Source organism: Arachis ipaensis, chromosome B3, assembly GCF_059453495.1.
Source record: "Arachis ipaensis isolate K30076 ecotype BB chromosome B3, ASM5945349v1, whole genome shotgun sequence".
In the NCBI taxonomy this organism is placed as follows: Eukaryota; Viridiplantae; Streptophyta; class Magnoliopsida; order Fabales; family Fabaceae; genus Arachis; species Arachis ipaensis.
Genome location: NC_142438.1, coordinates 127,729,683 through 127,750,822, shown reverse-complemented (window position 1 = coordinate 127,750,822; position 21,140 = coordinate 127,729,683). Strand labels below are relative to the sequence as shown.

Genomic DNA, 21,140 nt, shown 5'->3' with positions numbered 1-21,140 from the left:
ATGCATAGTCTCAAAATGGACAACAACTGATGGCTCCTTATGACACATGGCCTCAAACCATATAGGCAATGCTTCGTACGATGCTTCCCAACCTCCGTATATTTTTTCTACTGCCTTTTGCTTAGCCAACCATGCTTTCCGATAACTGACGGTGTAGTTGAACTTCGACTGCATTTCTGCAATAACTGATTTTACCTTTAACGAGGGGTTAGCCTCGACCAACGGCTTGATGAATTCTACAATTGTGACCGAATCCAGCTTAGAATGATCCTGAGAAATGGTGGCTCTGGTACAGGTGTGACTACCATTATACCTCCTTATAACCCAACAGTGCTTCCTGCTGATCATGCTAACCTTGACAAGCCAATCACACCCTAACCCATACTGTGTACACTTGGCATAAAATGTCAACGACTCCGACTCATACACCCGGTAGTCTACACTTCTTCGAATGATATACTCTTTCATTGCCTTAATAACAGCTTCTCTGGAACTGAATTCCATCCCAACGACAAACTCATCATCTGCGACAATAGGAATTTCTGCAACGAAGGTAGTCAAACATAAAACACTTAATACACGAATATTTAATAATCGAAACCACAACTAAATCAATACTCACAGCATCAATTATGATCTAATAATAATTTATACATCCGCTCACTGTCTCATTCTAAACAAAACAACAACATAAACACATAATCAAATACTGATTAATAAATACTAATTTTTTTAAACTAAATCAATAGCTAACTAACAACATTATTACCTTAACCTTAACTAAATAAAACCGATACACAAACGCTAGTTTAGTATATATTCACACATTGCTAAACTATTTCGTCCATCGATCAATCTAATTAATTACAAGCTTCTAATCCTATTTATAAATATAGGCAACCACGTACCTGCACTCATATATTCTGGAAACTCCGGAACATGCATGGCATCCAAATCCAAAACTCGCATGAAAGATGGCTCCTCAAACGGAACCTCGTTTGCGAGTGCATTTGCAACGTCCACCACATTTGGAGCCATGATGCTGTCACCTTGATCTTCATCACCATCTGGACCAACAACTTCGTAATTACTTTCGAACTCTTCTTCACTATCACTATTGTAATCCTCGTGTACAATATTCTGGTCGGCCTCAAATTGTTCGAACTCAACGTACAACTCGATGGACGAGATTTGACCACGACTTTCAATATACATTGAAAACATCTCTTGCAAACTAGCTTCATCCGTTACATATTTGGTTTGAAATTGGACGAATCCACCAAACACCGGTATGGGATATCTGTATAAAATACAAGATATTCTCCTTGGCATCTCAGAATCTATCTTCTCACAGATCACACATTTAAGCTCTTCAAATGAAATTGTGAAGGGAATAACAACATCTAACGGATTTTCATAGATAAATTTCACACCCTCAGATGTTTGTAATAAAATCTGACCAAAATAATATACTTTCAAAAGTACTCTATCATCCATTTCTCTCACTCTACTAAATAATAACAGAAATCACACTAACAAATTATACAAATGCAGAGAACCAGAGGAAGAAGACGAGCAAGCTTGAATAAGAACACGGATCTAAGACTGTTGTACGAGTTGCACAAGTTTATATTTTCATTAACCCTAAATCGGACCTACCGTTTACCATTGGCAGATTCAAATTAATTTAAAAAAAAAGAACTCGGACGGTCCGTTTTGCATTGTTAAAATTCAAATTCCAGCCATCATCAAGTCGTACCCTCCGACTTGTTTGCTTTTTTTTTTTTTTAACAAAGAACTCGGACCCTGCGAGTTCTACCACCTAGACATGACATAAAGCTATCCCACCTTCTCCTCTAGCACTTCCTATTTCCATATCCGAGGAAAGCACACTCATGGGTTCCATAACTAAAAAATTGAGCCACAAAAATCATACACAAGATGATAAAAAAAATTATATAAACAGTTTTATTATAGACATTATACATGATAAGGTTCAATAACTTTGTTTGCTCTATATAACCTTATTATTGTATAAGTTTAATTTTTTACTGTCATCCATTTATGCATTTAGATCACTTAATTTTTAGGGTAATTTATATCGATAAATTGACGAGAAAAAAATTACACAAATATTCTAAACTTAATTTGGTTACATGCATATTTTGTTTGACTTTTTTATATAAATGGATTTACACTTTTTTTAATATAAATCAAATCAAGTTAATTCGATTTACCATGTATATATAATTTATCAGTAGTAAATCGAATAAACTAATATAGATTATTGACATTTTTTACTTTTAAGTTAATCGTTTATTTAACTTCAAAACATAAATGTCATTAAGAAAATGTCCCCATTTGAATTCAAATAAAATATCAAAAAAATAAAAATAAATAAAAAAAATTTAAATTGCGTTTTAGTTTAAATTCCAAAAAAATTATATTTTTACAAACATATGAATACAAAACAGAACAATAAATGACTTATAAAAATTCATTAAAAATCATTCTTTGACTTATTAAAATCTAAAAATTTGTTACCGGAATTTTTTATTTTAAACAAATTAATATAAATTATAACTCTTCAAAGTGACATATGAGTTAAAATTTAGATTTTTTGTTGAGAGTTAGAAATAATACATAATTATATAATATAAAAAGATTAACTATATGTTTATATAATATATAATTTAAAAAATAATTAAAATATTATATCGATTAAATTATTATTTAATTTATGATTAATTGTAAAATGCTTTTTGATAATATTATATTCTGAAATTTAGCTTAGAATATTTATTTAATTTTTTTCATCCAATTTATCCATGTGTTTGTATTCTAATTTTTAAGTGGTAAAATTTGAAAATTAAGTGACTTTTACTATCATAATAATATATGTATTGAGTATTTATATAAAACTTTCTTATACTATTAATACATGAAGATTACATTTATATTATAAATAAAATAATATAGGTTATTTTTTATTAAAAAAAATAAATGCTACGATACTCTTGTAGAATAAGAGGAAAATAGCAAGTCTATATAAACAGTTTTTGGTCAGTGTGTAAAATAAAATGATAAAGTTTATGGTATTTATAATTTAGTGGTTATTTTTATTTAATTTATTTTTTGTGATAAATTTTAAATATTTAAAAATTATTATTTATATATTTTTTAAATTAAATATTAATTTTTAATTTTTTTAATAATTAAATACTACTTTTTAAACATTATAGGTTATAGCAATTACTAGACAAAATTTGCTATTGGGCTTATATTAAGTGTTCTGTGTTGATGAGTTGGCCCAGATTAAACTAAATTAGGCTGGGTTGTAGTGAAAGAACGAAAAAGCGAAGGGGTATCTGGCTGAGTGGCAAGATGTGCCACGTGTATGCCACTTGGAGAAATAATCTGCAGCGTCACTCATCTTTCTTTTTATTCGTTTCTAGTTTTCCAATTCTTTTCCCTCAACCTCCATCGCCATCTCCATCTAACTCACCTTGCCCCCATTCATTTCATTCCCTTCCTTCGACTCTTTTCGGAACCCCAACGCCTACCTTTTTTCCTTTTGTTCTTCTTTGAGTTAGGAGGACGAAGATGGGGAAGAAGAGGAAGTCGGTGGCCACGCGCCTCGACGAGGTGGATCGGACCATGTACTCCACCTTCTGCACCACCGCTAACTCCCTCTCCCATCTCTACACCCACGCCATGAACCAACAGAAACTCTCTTTCCAAGCCGGTGAACGCCACGCTCTCGTCGGTTTCTTTATTCCTATCCCTTTCCTCTATTTCTTCAACTCAATTCTTAATTTCCATTGTTCAATCTGAACGAAAAATCTTTTTTTTTTCTTTAATTTTCTTTTATGTTTTAAACTGCGATTGAGGTTTTGTGCTTTAATTTAGGGCTACCCGGCAGGTAGCTACTGAGTAGAAGAATTTAATTTCTGATTTGAGTTTCCACGAATCTAGGACTTGGAGAATCCCAATTTCTTCCCTGAAGTAACTTGGAGTGTATTTGCAAAATTGAAAATTGCTCATCCAAGTTCCTGATTTCTGATTTGGTTTCGGTGGATTGTATTTTGTGCATAACGAACTAAATATTTCTTATTGTTTGTCCAGTTGTTTGGTGCGTTTGGATGTGTTGCTTGCTGTTGAAAACTTGAAATTTTGATAATTGTGTTATGCTTGTTTTATTGGCCTAAATTTTAAAGAGATTAAGAACAGTGGTTGTTTGTGTTTTATCACAGGAGAAGATGTATCAATGGATTATTAGACAACAGCAAGAAGGAACAAGGGTGACCACTGGTGATATAGTTGCTCAGTTGCAGGTTTTGTAGTGTCAAAAGAGAATATTTACTAAGTTTTATGCTTTAGCATTGCTTATTCAACCCTCTTTTGCTCTATTTGCCAGTACTCAGATTGCTCTTTATTTTCATGACCTTATGGCCTAAGTACTCAACATTTATGCTGAATCGACGTCTGATTGTCATATACAACTTATAGAGTTACAGACTTATAGGTCTCTTACTCAGTTGCTTTGAATGTCAAGTTCTGAATTTAATGGGTATCATTCTTCAACCTTTGGTTTTCATAGGAGTAGTAGATTAGAAGTAATTTATGTGGAACAAAATCTTTCAATATGTCTTTCTGATTTTTCTGCACACTGAATACCATGAGATGATATCCGAGATGTTTATTTCTTAGCATATGTTTCGTTAAGAGGTGCCATGAAGGAGCTTCAAGTGTAATGTTACACACCTAACTTGCCCATGACAATTTTCATCCCATTTTTATCTGAACACTGTTTAACCCCGTAGGTCTCGTGCAACCATATTTCAGGTTGTGATCTTACAAGTCAGAGCATGAAAATATACACCCTTTTATCCCCACTAAACTTGCATTGTTTAAGGATATTCATCAAACCGAATTAGTTCATTTTCATGTGTATGGTGATAGCTGAATAGAGGTATAACTGTGAGCTATGTTTGTGCATGTAGAATGAGCTTGAATTTGGAGCAGAGGAGTCACCGGTGTCTCCAAGGCAGCCACTCCATCAACAGAACACTCAGGCTGCAATGCACGCTAATTTTGGTGTGTCCGTACCCTCTAATGCATTTACAGCTACTCTTGTGGGACAGGGAATGAGAAGTGCGCAACCTGATCAACAACCAAAGAACTCTGTGTTCTCAAATGCACTCTCTAGCCCCATTCGCCGCAGCCTTCAGCCGTACCATCTGGCACAGGGGAGCTGCCCTTCAAGTAATCTCATGTCATCCGGGAATGGAACCCGAAACAGTGAGATTACTTATCCTAGCGGCCAGAACCGGGATACAAATTCTTCCAACTCCAGTGATTGCATGGACATGCATGCTGATGATAGTCCCAGCCATGATTTTCCATATTGATACTGTACTAATTAGATCAGGGAACGTAAAAGGGAATGTTATTTCTGAAATCTGTCGTCATAGTTATGTGGTGGAAAATGTCAAAATTTATTGTGGATAGACATCAATTTATTTTTTGTAATCTTGTTCAGTTTGAAGCTTGAACCATCAGTGATCAGTCCACTTAATAGGTGTATCAGCATATTTCTGGTGAAATGGTGAACTTTTCCAGACTCCCATAACATGCAATCATTGTGTCTAATATTTGCATGAGATTTTGCTTTAAGGTCGTAAAACTAGTGAGAATTTGTTAGTAAGTCATCACTTGCATTATATACTTCATCGATCATATATAATATGCCTTTGATTCTAGAAAATCATGCCTTTCAGACCCTCTCGCTTATTTACTTAAAGGGTAGTAGCTAATTGACTTTTTATCTTGAATTTTTAATTTTTACATAGTGGGTTCCAAGCCTGGATAAAGGAAAAGAATTGTGTTAGGTCTTTGATAGCCAACATAAAAACTTAGTCGAATTTTCATGACATGGGTCAAAAACGTTATTGCGCTAAAGCTAGGTCGTTGCCTGGAAGCAACGTGCTGTATGGCTCGCATATAGTGTCAAATGAGCAAGAGCTGTTGTATCGGTGTCCGGATGTTGTGTTAAATGAGCAAGGATTTTCGCGTTTTTGTGAACAGGCGAGGGTAAATATGCTAGTTCACAAAGAAAAAGGTAAAGGTAAAAATTAGAGTGACAGAAGGTTGAGATTTGTGACATAGAATAAAGGCAGAGAACAGGAAAATCCATGGAGGTGGTGGATACCATGACAAGGAAGAAGATTAACATCATGTACCTACAAGAAACCAAATGGGTCGGCGCGAAGGCTAGGGAGTTGGATACCTCCGGGTTCAAACTTTGTTATACAGGAAAGGTGAAGAATAAGAACGGGGTAGGTATTATCGTGGATAAGTAGTGGAAGAAGGACGAAGTGGATGTCAAGAGGGTAGGTCATTGGATCATCTCTATCAAATTTGTGGTGGAAGGAGGTACTTTTTATGTGATTAGCGTTATGCACCACAAGTGGGTTCGGACGAGCAACACAAGATAATGTTTTGAAAGGATCTAGAGAGTGTGGCTCAAGACATACCTTCGGGAGATAAGATTTTCTTAGGAGGATTAAATGGTCATGTTAGAAGAGAAGTTATAACTGGGTATGGAAGTTTTCACAGAGGTCATGGTTTCAAGGTGGTCAATACCGAGGGTAAAACTATTTTGGACTTTTCCTCAACTTTTGACCTTCTCATCGCAAATACATGTTTTAAAAAAAGAGACGAACATCTTATAACCTATAAGAGTGGCATGACAAGCTCGAAAATCGACTTCTTCTTGTTGAGGAGAGCCGACTGAAAATTTTGCATTAATTGTAAAATTATTTCGGAAGAGAGTTTAACAACACAACATAGGATGTTCATTATGGATTTTTGCGTTGAGCAAAAATTGAGAAAAAGGCATCATACGAAAAACCCAAGGACGAGGTGGTGGCAGATGAAAGGTGAGAAACAAAGAAGCTTTCTAAGACGGGGAGAAAAGACAAAGTGGGAAGGGGATGGAAGCGCGAATGAGATGTGGAGAGAGATGGAAGAAGTTATTAGAAGAACAATAAAAGAAAGTTTTTGTGAATTTAGATGAATAGGACCAAGAGATAAGGAGTCTTGGTGGTGGAATGCGAGTGTACAAGAAAAAATAAAGACAAAAAGGGAGTGCTTTAAAGAGTGGTCTTTGTACCGCAATGCAGATAATTGGAAAAAATATAAAGCAGCTAAGAAAGAGACAAAAGTAGCTGTAAGTAAAGTAAGAACAAGAGCATATGAGGGTCTCTACCAGTTTTTAGGCATGAAGGAAGGAGAAAAATGTATATATAGAATTGCAAAGAGCCGTGAAAGAAGAACGAGAGACTTGGATCATGTTAAGTGCATAAAGGATAAAGACGGAGAAGTTTTGGCTCAAAATGAGAAGATCAATGAAAGGTGGAAGAACTACTTCTACGAGTTATTTAATAAAGGAAAAAAGACTCTTCCGAGTTTTGGTCGGTTATGCGCGAGAGAAGAAGATCAAAAGTTCGACTACTATCGAAAGATTTGAGTCTTCGAGGTAAAAGAGACTCTAAAGCGGATGAAGAATGGCAGGGTAGTAGGACCTGATAATATTCCGATTGAAGTTTGAAAGGGCCTTGGAGAGAAAGGCATCAATTGGTCAACCAAGCTTTTTAATGAGATTTTAAAGTTAAAGAAGATGTCAGATGAGTGGAGAAAGAGCACCTTAGTACCTATCTACATGAATAAGGGGGATATACAGAGTTACAAAAACTATAGAGAGATCAAGCTTATGAGCCATACTATGAAGTTATGGGAAAGGGTGATAGAACGGAGGCTGAGACAAGAGTCACATGTAACAGAAAACCAATTTGATTTTATGCCAAGCAGATCCACCATTGAAGCTACATACCTGTTAAGAAGGATGATAGAGAGGTATCGTAGTAATAAAAGGGATCTACATATGGTGTTTATTGATTTAGAAAAAACGTACGATAGGGTGTCAACGGAGGTCTTATGGAAGGTTTTAGAAAGAAAGAGAGTAAGGATCGCATATGTTCGTGCAATTAAAGACATGTATGATTGGGGCTACAACTAGTGTGAAGACTCAAGGTGGTGTGACGGAGAAAATTCCTATTGGTATAGAATTACACCAGGGATCATCCTTAAGTTCATACCTTTTCACATTAGTTTTGGAAGTACTCATAGAACATATCCAAGAGCCTGCGCCATGGTGCATGCTTTTTGATGATGATATCGTTCTAATGGGAGAGTCAAGAGAAGACCTAAATAAGAAGTTGGAATTATGGAAAGAAGCTCTAGAAGTGTATGGTCTGCACATAAGTCGTAGCAAGACAGAATATTTGGAATGTAAGTTCGGCCGCCGAAGGAAAAATCCTAATATAGAGGTGAAGATCGGAGAAAACATCCTACGAAATGTTAACAGTTTTAAGTATCTTGGCCGTATCATATAGGATAATGGAGAGATTGAACATGATCTAAATCATAGGATCTAAGCATGTTGGTCAAAATGGCGGAGTGCGTCTGGTAAATTTTATCGCACTGCTACCGGCTATGTTTTATTATACAGAGTGTTGGACGGCAAGGGGAACACGAACATAAGTTAAGTGTAGTAGAAATGAAGATGTTGAGATGGATGAATGGTCATATGCGATTAGATAGAATAAGGAACGAAAATATAAAAGAGAGAGTTGGAGTAGCACCTATTGTGGAAAAGATGGTAGAATCGCGTTTCAGGTGGTTTGGACATGTGAAAAGAAGACCAACAGAGCACCCAATCAGGAGGGTAGATGAGATGGAAGATAGACAAGGGGTGAAAGGCAGAGGAAGATCGAGAAAGACCATCTATAAGGTGATCAAACGAGATCTACATGTAAACAGTCTCTCTGTAGACATGATACATGATAGAGCTCAATGGCGTTATTTGATCCATATAGGTGGGACAATGCTTGTTATTGTTTGTTGTTCTAAGCTAGCGTGTTGTATAGCTTTTAAAAATACATTTTTTTTAATTCTTTATGAAAATATAGAATAAGTTGTTTTAAACAAGTGGTTAATTTCATAGTAAAATGGGAAAAGGTCTTCTATATTTTTAAAAAACAACTTAAGTTAATTATTATGTGAAAAAAGTTATTATAAACAGCTAAATACCTTAGTCTATTATTATTATTATTATTATTATTACTATTATTATTATTATTATTATTATTATTAATGTATGATGTAAAACGTTTTATATAGTTGTCTAATCATATATTTTTTTTAGATAATTTTTTACATGGTCAATATAAAAAATAATTTTGCTGACATAATGCTATGTAATTAATGGACAAATTACATAAACAAACTGAATGAGATTCAATTTTACATGAATGTCCTAAATGAAAACATGGTTCACGGATGCTTTATTTGCATATTTATATAATCGAATCCAATTTATTCGAATTAGTAGGTGTACCAGTAAATCGAATTCATTAGTGTTGATTTACTACGAAAAACCATTTTAGCAAAGTAGTCCATACGTAAATTGAATCAATGAGCTTTGATTAGGTCCCATGGTAAATCGAATCAAAATGCTTCGATTTGTAGCCCATGGTAAATCGAATGGAGTGAATTCGATTTATAGCAAATGTAGCCCATAAGTAAATCGAATGTAATAGATTCAATTTAATAGTATTGTACCTATATATAGAATTCGAACTCATTTGTTTCGAATTACATTTCACAACTTCCTCCACCCCCAAACCATACTAAAGAGAGAAAATTTAGGCAACAATACCATAAGATTAAAAACTGCGAAAATGGCACCCGAATCGTATCTATCGGTTGGACGGAGTTGCCCATATTGCTAGTAGCATTCATGAAGAGGTTGGTGAATAAAATTTATTTTCTTTGACAAAGATCAGAATTGTTAGTAATATTAAGTCACTTAAAATTTGATTATAAGTGTTAATAGAATTTTTAAACTACAAGTGGTAGTTAGAGTAGTGATTTAGTAGTTTGTTAGAATTTTGAAACTACAAATGCAAGTTAGAGGAGTGATAAATAACTGTTAGTTAGAGTAGTGATTAGAATTTCAATTAAAATTTGTAAGTTTTAATTGTGAGTAGTTCAACTAGGTTAGAAGTTTAGTTAGAAGTTAATTTAATTTAATTTAGTTTAAATATAAAATGTTAGATTAACTAGGCACTAGAAGTTTAGTTAGAATTTAATTTAATTTAATTCATGTCTTATATGTTAGATTAAGTAGGTTCTGTTAGAGTTTAATTTCAAGTTTGCAATGTCTTTTACGTTTATTGTTATGATTCTTAGAGATTTTTTTATAGTTAGCATCCTCACCAACGTATCACCAGCATGAGGAGGTAGCACGGTATGCTCCTAGGTGATAGGATCATACTGTACTTGCAGATGGCCGGCTTAGCACATTTTGCGAGGCTCAACGACCACTGGTTTAGGTTGGATGAGCCGCTATCAATGCATTTGTGGAGCGATAGCATTCGGAGATGCATACATTCCATATGCCATCTGGGGGGTGCACGATTACGCTATAGGATATTGCATACCAGTTAGGCCTCCCGATCGACGGACAATACATCAATGGATGTCTGACAAACTTCGAGAGGTATATTGAGGGCGGCTGACCTGCATGGGCATGGTTCAAGCAGCTATTAGGTGTGTTACCTCCGATGGAATGCATTAACAAGTTCACTGTGAAGTGAACTTGGATGCAGGAGACATTCAGTGTCCTTCCTCAGGGTGTAGACGAGGAGACAGTTAGGAAGTATGCGAGGGTGTACATCATGATGCTGTTATCGACCTATTTCTTTAGTGACAAGTTCGGTACAGGTATGTACATTCGGTGGCTACCATAGTAGCGAGATTAGAGGACATGGGCAAATACAATTGGGGATCCACAGCTCTCTCATGGTTATACCGGTGCTTGTGTCGTGGTTAAGTTGGCCAGTCCATTGCAACTCCTCCAGTCATGGATCTTCTAGTGGTTCTGGGGTTTCAGCCTGATGGGTTTGATGCCTTTCATTGGAATTGGTGACGAGATACTTGATATTTATGGTTGTTATGTTTGTTAATATTTTTTCGGTTTATGGTCGTCGTTCATAAAATGTGTTGGGTGTCAGGTGGTTCGGTTATCAACCAACATTGAGCAAGAAGGGTCCTAAAGCCACGCAGTGGAGGCTCAAGATAGATTTACTCCGGGTTAGGGATGTGAGTGTTTTAGCTTTCAAGTTTTTATTGTTAAGTTTTTTTTAACTTCTTACTAGATATTATTGACCTGCACCAAATTTTAACAGTTCACATAGATGCCATATAACTTACCAGAGGTCATTCAGGTAGTTCATCCCGAGATACTGGAGCCCCGGCATATGGCACTATGGAGGGTTGTGATGGCATTGATCTACTTTATTGTGATAGAGTGGTATAAGGTGGATAGGGTGCTACCACAGCTTGGTGGAGTACAGTATCGACCAAGACCCGCACTCAACATTAATTTTCTGATGTCGAAGGATGGCAGAGACGGAGACTAATGGTTTCCGAACACATTACAGAGCTGTCACAACCATTTGACCAACATCGCCGATCATGTGTTACGATTTGATGTCGTGGAAGACATAGGATCCACTACAAGAAAATCGTCGGGTACCGGCGGATTTACCAGCGGATTTGCTAAAAAAAATATGCCGGTAATCTATTTACCGTCGGATTTTTCGACGATATAAACCTCGCCGTTAATTGTTTAACGGCGAATTTTTTTGTCCACCACTAATTACCGTCAGAAACATTCTGCCGATAACTTTTACTGCCGGATTTATACCCTGGTAAATCCGATATGTTCTTTACTAATAAAAAAATTAATATTTACCAGCGGATTTATCCGTCGATAAACCTGTTGGTAAACTTAAATATTCCTTTTATATATATATAATATATATTCACTCGTCATCATTATCCTTCTACGGCAGAAGAGAACAAAAGCATATATAACTTGTTAAGAGAATAATTAGAATCAAATCAGATCAATTAGTATCATTTGTATTTATATAGCGTATCTGTATATTAATTATAGGATTCTATGCCTTTATTACTTTGATTCCTCTAGCAGCTATATATACCCTTGTACATTGTATTTTTCCTTAGACTGAATAATACACAAAAATACTTTCTTTAGTTCAGTATCTTGTTTCTAATATGGTATCAAGAGCTTAGGTTAATTTTTTTAGAAACAATTGGTTTTTTTTGTTTCCTCTGGCAGTACTTTGTGCCCACTTTTTGACTCGTTTATGACGCTTTGGTTCGTCACCGCCACCACCCTCGCATTCTCCTCGTTGCGACGTTTCCAACACCACCGGAATCACCATCATACGCTGCTGGACGCGCCGCCACGCACCGGTTGAAGTTGGCTGTCCGGTTGCAGCCGCCCTCCCTCCAGACGCCTCCAGCGCCGTTGATCAGCGACCAAATCAACGACTCCCAGACGCGCCATGTGTTGCCCAGCAGTCAGTCAGATCCGTGCCTGACCCACGTGACCGACCCACACCGCCTCCACCACCCCGCAATCGACCCGTGTGCTAACCCAACCCAGTCCGCATCTTGACCCGCGCGCCAGCTCCTCCACGCGTCAGTGTCCGTGTGTCCTTCCCCTCCACTTAGACGTCTCCACATGGCATCAATCTGCTGATGAGGATGTTGACGTGGCACTGACATGGCGCTGACGTGGCAAATAGTGGGACCCTCCCTAAGGTTTTTTGGTGAGCTCTTTCCGATTTCTCATTTTCTGCTCCGAACTTACAGTTTTCTGTCCTCTCTTTGCTCTCTTTGTCTACTATTATGAAAAAGTCAGATGTTTTTGGTGTCATTGACAGAAAGGATGAATTCTGTCGAAACTCTAACCGTTTTGGGTACTTTTTCTCCGTCTGTCCCTCTATTGAATGTCACACATGCCACCAGAAATGTCATATTAGCTACCATTGTTCACAGTTTTTCTGCCGTTATTGCAAGCTCTCGGGACATTTGATTACTACCTGTCCTACTCGTCCACCACGTCCTGAGCCTGCTTCTGCTGTTGCTGCTACTACTGAATCTACCACCTTTGCACCTTTCAACCGGTCTCCTGTCTCTCTATTTGATATTGCGTCTCTTCTTCAGCATCTTCTCTCCCTTTCTGGTAATACCCCTGCTACTTTTTCGACCCCTCCAGGTAATTCTAAATGGTATTTTGACTCGGGTTGCTTTAATCACATGTCTCCGTTGCATAATATTTTCTCATCTCTGTCTACCACAACAAATGGACCTTCTGTCAATACTACAAATGGTTCCCTCTTGCATGCAACACACAAGGGTTCTATCTCCCAGTCGACTCTTAATCTTCCTGATACTTATTATATTCCCAAATTAAACTTTAATCTTATTTCTGTTGGTCAACTTGTTGATCTTGGTTTTGATGTCACTTTTTCCATTTCTGGTTGTCATGTTCAGGATCCTCGGACGGGACAAATCATCGGGACTGGACGTAAGGTCGGAAGGTTGTTTGAACTCGAGAATCTTCATATTCCTCATGTACCAAATCTCTGTGCTGCTTCTTCTCCTTCTATCCTTCACTTATGGCATCAACGTCTTGCCCACACCTCCTTAGAAAAACTGCATCCTCTCGTGTCTCAAGGTGTTTTGGGTTAGGTTCCAAATAAATCTTTTGATTGCATTTCTTGTAAAACTGCCAAACAACCAGCTTTATCTTTTCACAATAATTCCTCTCTTGCTTGCCCTCTTTTTTATCTCATTCACTCTGATGTTTGGGGCCCCGCTCCTACTACTTCTATGGGCGGCGCTCGATACTTTGTTGTTTTTATTGATGATTATTCACGTTTTACTTGGGTTTATTTGATGACTAATCACCATGAGTTACCTCAGATCTATATCAACTTTGCTACTATGATTAAAACTCAGTTTTCCAAGGTCATTAAGGTTTTTTGACGTGATAATGCTATGGAATACCGTGATTTCTTAACCTTTCTTGTAGAACAGCGTACTTTATCTGAGTTTTCTTGTCCTGGTACGTCTCAACAAAATGGCAGAGCTGAACGCAAACACCATCACATTCTTAACTCCGTCCGTGCAATGCTTCTTTCTTCTTCGTGTCCTGAGCGTACTTGGAAGCTGTTCTTACTGCTGTTCATGTTATCAATAGACTCCCTTCTTCTGTTCTTGGTAATGTTACTCCCTTTGAGAATCTTTATCATACTGGTGCACGAAATTGTGATCTCAATGGCGCCAAAAACTTGGTACGCACTATCATAATCTCAATTCTTCTTCATAACTTCGCACAACTAACCAGCAAGTGCACTGGGTCATCCTAGTAATAAACCTTACGTGAGTAAGGGTCGATCCCATGGCGATTGTCAGCTTGAAGCAAGCTATGATCACCTTGTAAATCTCAGTCAGACAGATTCAAATGGTTATAGAGTTTTAATAATTAAAAGATAAATAAAACGTAAAATAAAGATAGAGATACTTATGTAATTCATTGGTGAGAATTTCAGATAAGCGTATGGAGATGCGTTGTTCCTTCTGAATCTCTGCTTTCCTACTGCCTTCATCCAATCCTTCATACTCCTTTCTATGGCAAGCCGTATGTTGGGTGTCACCGTTATCAATGGCTGCTTCCCGTCCTCTCAGTGAAAATGGTCATCTACGGTTTCCCGCATGGCTAATCAGCTGTTGGTTCTCGATCGTGTAGGAATAGGATTTACTATCCTTTTGCGTCTGTCACTACGCCCTACAGTCGCGATTTTGAAGCTCGTCACAGTCATCCCATCCCAGATCCTACTCGGAATACCACAGACAAGGTTTAGACTTTCCGGATCTCAAGAATGCTGCCAATTGATTCTAGCTTATACCATGAAGACTCTGATCTCACGGAATGGAAGGCTCTGTTGTCAAGAGAGGCAACCATACATCGTAGACCAGGAATCCAAGAGATACACACTCTAGCTTGTTTTCATGTAGAACGGAAGTGGTTGTCAATCACGCGTTCATAAGTGAGAATGGTGATGAGTGTCACATAATCATCACATTCATCATGTTCTTATGTGCGAATGAATATCTTAGAATAAGAATAAGCATGAATTGAATAGAAGAACAATAGTACTTTGCATTAATACTCGAGGAACAGCAGAGCTCCACACCTTAATCTATGGTGTGTAGAAACTCTACCGTTGAAAATACATAAGAACAAGGTCTAGGCATGGCCGTGAGGCCAGCCTCCCCAAATGGCATATGAATTCAAAAATAGGTAAAAAGACCCCTAGTACAATAGTAAAAAGTTCTATTTATACTAAACTAGTTACTAGGGTTACAGAATTAAGTAAATGATGCAGAAATTCACTTCCGGGCCCACTTGGTGTGTGCTTGGGCTGAGCATTGAAGCTTTCACGTGTAGAGGTCTTCCTTGGAGTTGAATGCCAGTTTGTAACTTGTTTCTGGCGTTTAACGCTAGAATATGACAGAAATCTGGCGTTAAACGCCAGTTTGCGTCGTCTAAACTCAAGCAAAGTATGGACTATTATATATTGCTGGAAAGCCCTGGATGTCTACTTTCCAACGCAGTTAAGAGCGCACCATTTGAACTCCTATAGCTCCAAAAATTCTATTTTGAGTGCAGGAAGGTCAGACTCCAACAGCATCTGCAGTCCTTCTTCAGCCTCTGAATCAGATTTTTGCTCAAGTCCCTCAATTTCAGCCAGAAATTACCTGAAATCACAAAAAAACACACAAAATCATAGTAAAGTCCAGAAATGTGATTTTTATTTAAAAACTAATAAAAATATACTAAAAACTAACTAAATCATACTAAAAACTATGTAAAAACAATGCCAAAAAGCGTATAAATTATCCGCTCATCACAACACCAAACTTAAATTGTTGCTTGTCCCCAAGCAATTGAAAATAAAATAGGATAAAAAGAAGAGAATATACTATAAATTCCAAAATATCAATAAAACTTAGCTCCAATTAGATGAGTGGGATCAGTAGCTTTTTGCCTTTGAACAGTTTTGGCATCTCACTTTATCCCTTGAAGTTCAGAATGATTGGTATCTATAGGAACTCCGAATTCAGATAGTGTTATTGATTCTCCTAGTTCAGTATGTTGATTCTTGAACACAGCTACTTTATGAGTCTTGGCCGTGGCCCTAAGCACTTTGTTTTCCAGTATTACCACCGGATACATAAATGCCACAGACACATAACTGGGTGAACCTTTTCAAATTGTGACTCAGCTTTGCTAGAGTCCCCAATTAGAGGTGTCCAGGGTTCTTAAGCACACTCTTCTTTTTGCTTTGGACCTCGACTTTAACCGCTCAGTCTCAAGTTTTCACTTGACACCTTCACGCCACAAGCACATGGTTAGGGACAGCTTGGTTTAGCCGCTTAGGCCAGGATTTTATTCCTTTTGGGCCCTCCTATCCACTGATGCTCAAAGCCTTGGATCCTTTTTATTACCCTTGACTTTTGGTTTTAAGGGCTATTGGCTTTTTCTGCTTGCTTTTTCTTTTTCTTTATTATTATTTTTTTTGCCAATTTTTTTCTCTTTTTTTTCGCATTTTTTTCTGCAAGCTTTTGTATTCACTGCTTTTTCTTGCTTCAAGAATCAATTTTATGATTTTTTAGATTATCAATAACAGTTCTCCTTTTTCATTATTCTTTCAAGAGCCAACAATTTTAACATTCATGAACAACAATATCAAAAGACATATGCACTGTTCAAGCATTCATTCAGAAAACAAAAAGTATTGTTACCACATCAAAATAATTAAACTAATTCAAGGATGAATTCGAAATTCATGTACTTCTTGTTCTTTTGTAATTAGAACATTTTTCATTTAAGAAAGGTGATGGATTCATAGGACATTCATAACTTTAAGACATAGACACTTAAATACTATGATCATGTAACAAAGACATAAACATAAACAAACATAGAGCATAGTAAACGAAAAACAGAAAAATAAGAACAAAGAGATTAAGGAACGGGTCCACCTTAGTGAGGGTGGCGTCTTCTTCCTCTTGAAGAACCAATGGTGTTTTTGAGCTCCTCTATGTCTCTTCCTTGCCTTTGTTGCTCTTTCCTCATAGCTCTTTGATCTTCTCTAATTTCATGGAGGATGATGGAGTGCTCTTGGTGCTCCATCCTTAGTTGTCCCATGTTGGAACTTAATTCTCCTAGGGAGGTGTTAATTTGCTCCCAATAGTTTTGTGGAGGAAAGTGCATCCCTTGAGGCATCTCAGGGATTTCATGATGAGGAATGTCCTCATGCTCTTGTTGAGGTCCATGTGTGGGCTCTCTTGTTTGCTCCATCCTCTTTTTGGTGATGGGCTTGTTGTACCTTTGAGATGAATCTCTCCATCTCCCATGACTCAGAGGTGGAAGCTTTTGCCTTCCCTTTCCTCTCTCTAGAGGTTTCTCTGGCCTTAGGTGCCATAAATGGTTATGGTAAAACAAAAAAAGCAATACTTTTTCCACACCAAACTTAAAAGGTTTGCTCATCCTCGAGCAAAAGAAGAAAGAAGGGAGGAGAAGAAGAAGAAAAAAGAGGAGATGGAGAAGTGTGAGTGAGTCGGCCAAGGGGAAAAGAAATGTGTATTAGGGGTTGGGTTTGGGAGGGAAGAGTAGTGAAGAGGTGATAGGGAAGAGTGGATGGATGTGAGTGGTGAGGGGTATTTGGGGAAGAGTTATGGATGTGATTGGTGAAGGATATTTGGGAAAGAGTGTTATGAAAGAGTGTGAAGAGGAGAGAAGAAGAGGTGGGGTAGGTAGGGATCCTGTAAGGTCCACAGATCCTGAGGGGTCAAGGACTTAGCATCCCTGCTCCTTTTAGGCGTGCAAAACGCCCTACAGTGCACTTCTGGCGTTAAACACCAGGTTGCTGCTTGTTTCTGGCGTTTAACGCCAGCTTTTCTCCCTGTTTTGGCGTTAAATGCCAAGTAGATGCTCTGTTCTGGCGTTAAACGCCAGTTTGGTGCTTGTTTCTGGCGTTTAACGCCAGCTTGATGCTTCTTTCTGGCGTTAAACGCCAGTAAGCTCTTCCTCCAGTGTGAGCTATTTTTAATGCTATTTTTCATTCTGTTTTTTATTTTTTAGTTGCTTTTGTGACTTCACATGATCATCAACCTAAAGAAAATATAGAATAGCAATGGAAAATAAATAGATATAATTAAATAACATTGGGTTGCCTCCCAACAAGCGCTTCTTTAATGTCAATAGCTTGACAGTGAGCTCTCATGGAGCCTCACAGAAAATCAGAGCAATGTTGGGACCTCCCAACACCAAACTTAGAGTTTGAATGTGGGGGTTTAACACCAAACTTAGAGTTTGGTTGTGGCCTTCCAACACCAAACTTAGAGTTTGACTGTGGGGCCTTTGGTTGACTCTGCAGTGAGAGAAGCTTTTCTTGCTTCTTCTCCATGGTTACAAAGGGAGATCTTTGAGTTTTAAACACAAGGTTGTCCTCATTCAGTTGAAGGACCAACTCTCCTCTGTCCACATCAATCACATCTTTTGCTGTGGCTAGGAAGGGTCTTCCAAGGATGATGGATTCATCCTCATCCTTCCCAGTGTCTAGGATTATGAAATCAGCAGGGATGTAAAGGCCTTTGAACTTTACTAGTACGTCCTCTACTTGTCCATAAGCCTTTTTCATGGATTTGTCTGCCATCTCTAATGAGAATTTGGTAGCCTGTACCTCAAAGATTCCTAGTTTCTCCAATACAGAGAGTGGCATTAAGTTTATGCCTGACCCCAGGTCACACAGAGCCTTCTCAAAGGTCATGGTGCCTATGTTACAGGGAATTAGGAATTTACCAGGATCCTATTTCTTTTGAGGTAAAGTGTGCTGAACCCAGATATTCAGTTCATTAATGAGCAATGGAGGCTCATTCTCCCAAGTCTCATTACCAAATAGCTTGGCATTCAGCTTCATGATTGCTCCTAAATACTGGGCAACTTGCCCTTGAACAATGTCTTCATCTTCTTCAGAAGATGAATAGTCATCAGAGCTCATGAATGATAAAAGGAGGTTCAATGGAATCTCTATGGTCTCTAGATGAGCCTCAGATTCCTTTGGTTCCTCAAAGGAAAACTCCTTATTGGTCAGTGAACGTCCCAGGAGGTCTTCCTCACTAGGATTCACGTCCTCCTCCTCCTCTCTGGGTTCGGCCACACCAAGTAAGGTTATGGCCTTGCACACTCTTTTTGGATTCTCTTCTGTATTGCTTGGGAAAGTACTAGGAGGAGTTTCAGTGACTCTTTTACTCAGCTGGCCTACTTGTGCCTCCAAATTTCTAATGGAGGACCTTGTTTCATTCATGAAACTTAGAGTGGCCTTAGATAGATCAGAGACTATATTTGCTAAGCTTGATGAATTCTGCTCAGAATTTTCTGTCTGTTGCTGAGAAGATGATGGAAAAGTCTTGCTATTGCTAAACCTGTTTCTTCCACCATTATTAAAGCCTTGTTGAGGCTTTTGTTGATCCTTCCATGAGAAATTTAGATGATTTCTCCATGAGGGATTATAGGTGTTTCCATAGGCTTCACCCATGTAGTTCACCTCTGCCATTGCAGGGTTCTCAGGATCATAAGCTTCTTCTTCAGAAGATGCTTCTTTAGTACTGTTGGATGCATTTTGCAATCCATTCAGAATCTGAGAAATCATGTTGACCTGTTGAGTCAACATTTTATTTTGAGCCAATATGGCATTCAGAGCATCAATTTCAAGAACTTCCTTCCTCTGAGGCATCCCATTACTCACAGGATTCCTTTCAGAAGTGTACATGAACTGGTTATTTGCAACCATGTCAATGAATTCCTGAGCTTCTGCAGGCGTTTTCTTTAGGTGAATGGATCCAACTGCAGAATGGTCTAATGACATCTTAGATAATTCAGATAGACCATCATAGAATATATCCAAGATGGTCCATTCTGAAAGCATGTCAGAAGGACACTTTTTGGTCAGTTGCTTGTATCTCTCCCAAGCTTCATAGAGGGACTCACCTTCTTTCTGTCTGAAGGTTTGAACATCCACTCTAAGCTTGCTCAGCTTTTGAGGAGGAAAGAACTTGGCTAAGAAAGCCGTGACCAGCTTATCCCAAGAGTTCAGGCTATCTTTAGGTTGAGAGTCCAACCATATTCTAGCTCTGTCTCTTACAGCAAAAGGGAAAAGCATAAGCATGTAGACCTCGGGATCAACCCCATTGATCTTAACAGTATCACAGATCTGCAAGAATTCAGTTAAGAACTGGAAAGGATCTTCTGATGAAAGTCCATAAAACTTGCAATTATGTTGCATCAGAGAAACTAATTGAGGCTTTAGCTCAAAATTGTTTGCTCCAATGGCAGGGATTGAGATGCTTCTTCCATGTAAGTTGGAATTTGGTGCAGTAAAGTCACCAAGCATCTTTGATAAACCCATATTTTATGATATATTTTGTGCTTAGTTTGAGTGATTTATTCAATCCTTCACCCACTTATTCATATTAATTGCATGGTTTTACTTTTCCTTCCTTATTATGTGATGTATGTGAAAAACATGTTTCCTATGCTTTAAAATTAATTATTTTAATTACCTTTATTTCCATTCGATGCCGTGATTAGTGTGTTGAGTAGTTTCAGATCTTCTAAGGCAGGAATGACTTAAAGGATGGAAAAGAAAACATACAAAAATGGAAGAAAAGCACAAAACGGAGTTTCTAAAGAAACTGGCATCCACGCAATCGCATGGGTGACGCGGAAGCATGCCAAGCGCGAATCAACAGCGACGCGGCCGCATGACTGACGCGGCTGCATGACTGACGCGACCGCGTGACAAGAAAAGCTCCGAATGACGCGACCGCGTAACCCACGCGGACGCGTGACAGAGGCCACGCACTAGAAATTGTAGAAAACGCTCCCAGCGATTTTTGAAGCCCTTTTTGGCCCAAATCCAAGTCCAAAAGGCATAGACCAGAGGTTATAAAGTGTGGGAATGCATCCATTCAAGGAGAGCTCGCCAATTAGTTACTTCTCATGATTTAGATTAGTTATGAGAGAGGTTCTCTCCTCTCTCTCTTAGGATTTAGGATTTCTCTTTGTT

At 37.9% G+C, this 21,140-nt stretch overlaps 2 protein-coding genes, 1 non-coding gene and 1 pseudogene across 3 annotated transcripts in view; 3 read left to right on the top strand and 1 right to left on the bottom strand.

Annotated features, from left to right (window-relative positions):
* The window catches only part of LOC107631143 (RNA cytidine acetyltransferase 1), a 568,507-nt gene that overhangs the window by 434,170 nt on the left and 113,197 nt on the right, over positions 1-21,140 (bottom strand). The gene's annotated exons all lie outside the window — the stretch shown is intronic.
* On the top strand, positions 3,356-5,591 carry LOC107630945 (uncharacterized). Its single transcript, XM_016334244.3, has 3 exons — positions 3,356-3,762; positions 4,254-4,334; positions 5,004-5,591. The coding sequence occupies exons 1-3, from the start codon at positions 3,604-3,606 to the stop codon at positions 5,409-5,411; spliced, it is 648 nt and encodes a 215-aa protein (XP_016189730.1). The 5' UTR covers positions 3,356-3,603; the 3' UTR covers positions 5,412-5,591.
* LOC110269517 (uncharacterized) lies at positions 5,660-13,532 on the top strand (annotated as a pseudogene).
* Positions 19,995-20,102, top strand: LOC148572405 (small nucleolar RNA R71). Its single transcript, XR_015908517.1, has one exon. It is a non-coding gene; the product is annotated as a small nucleolar RNA R71 (small nucleolar RNA).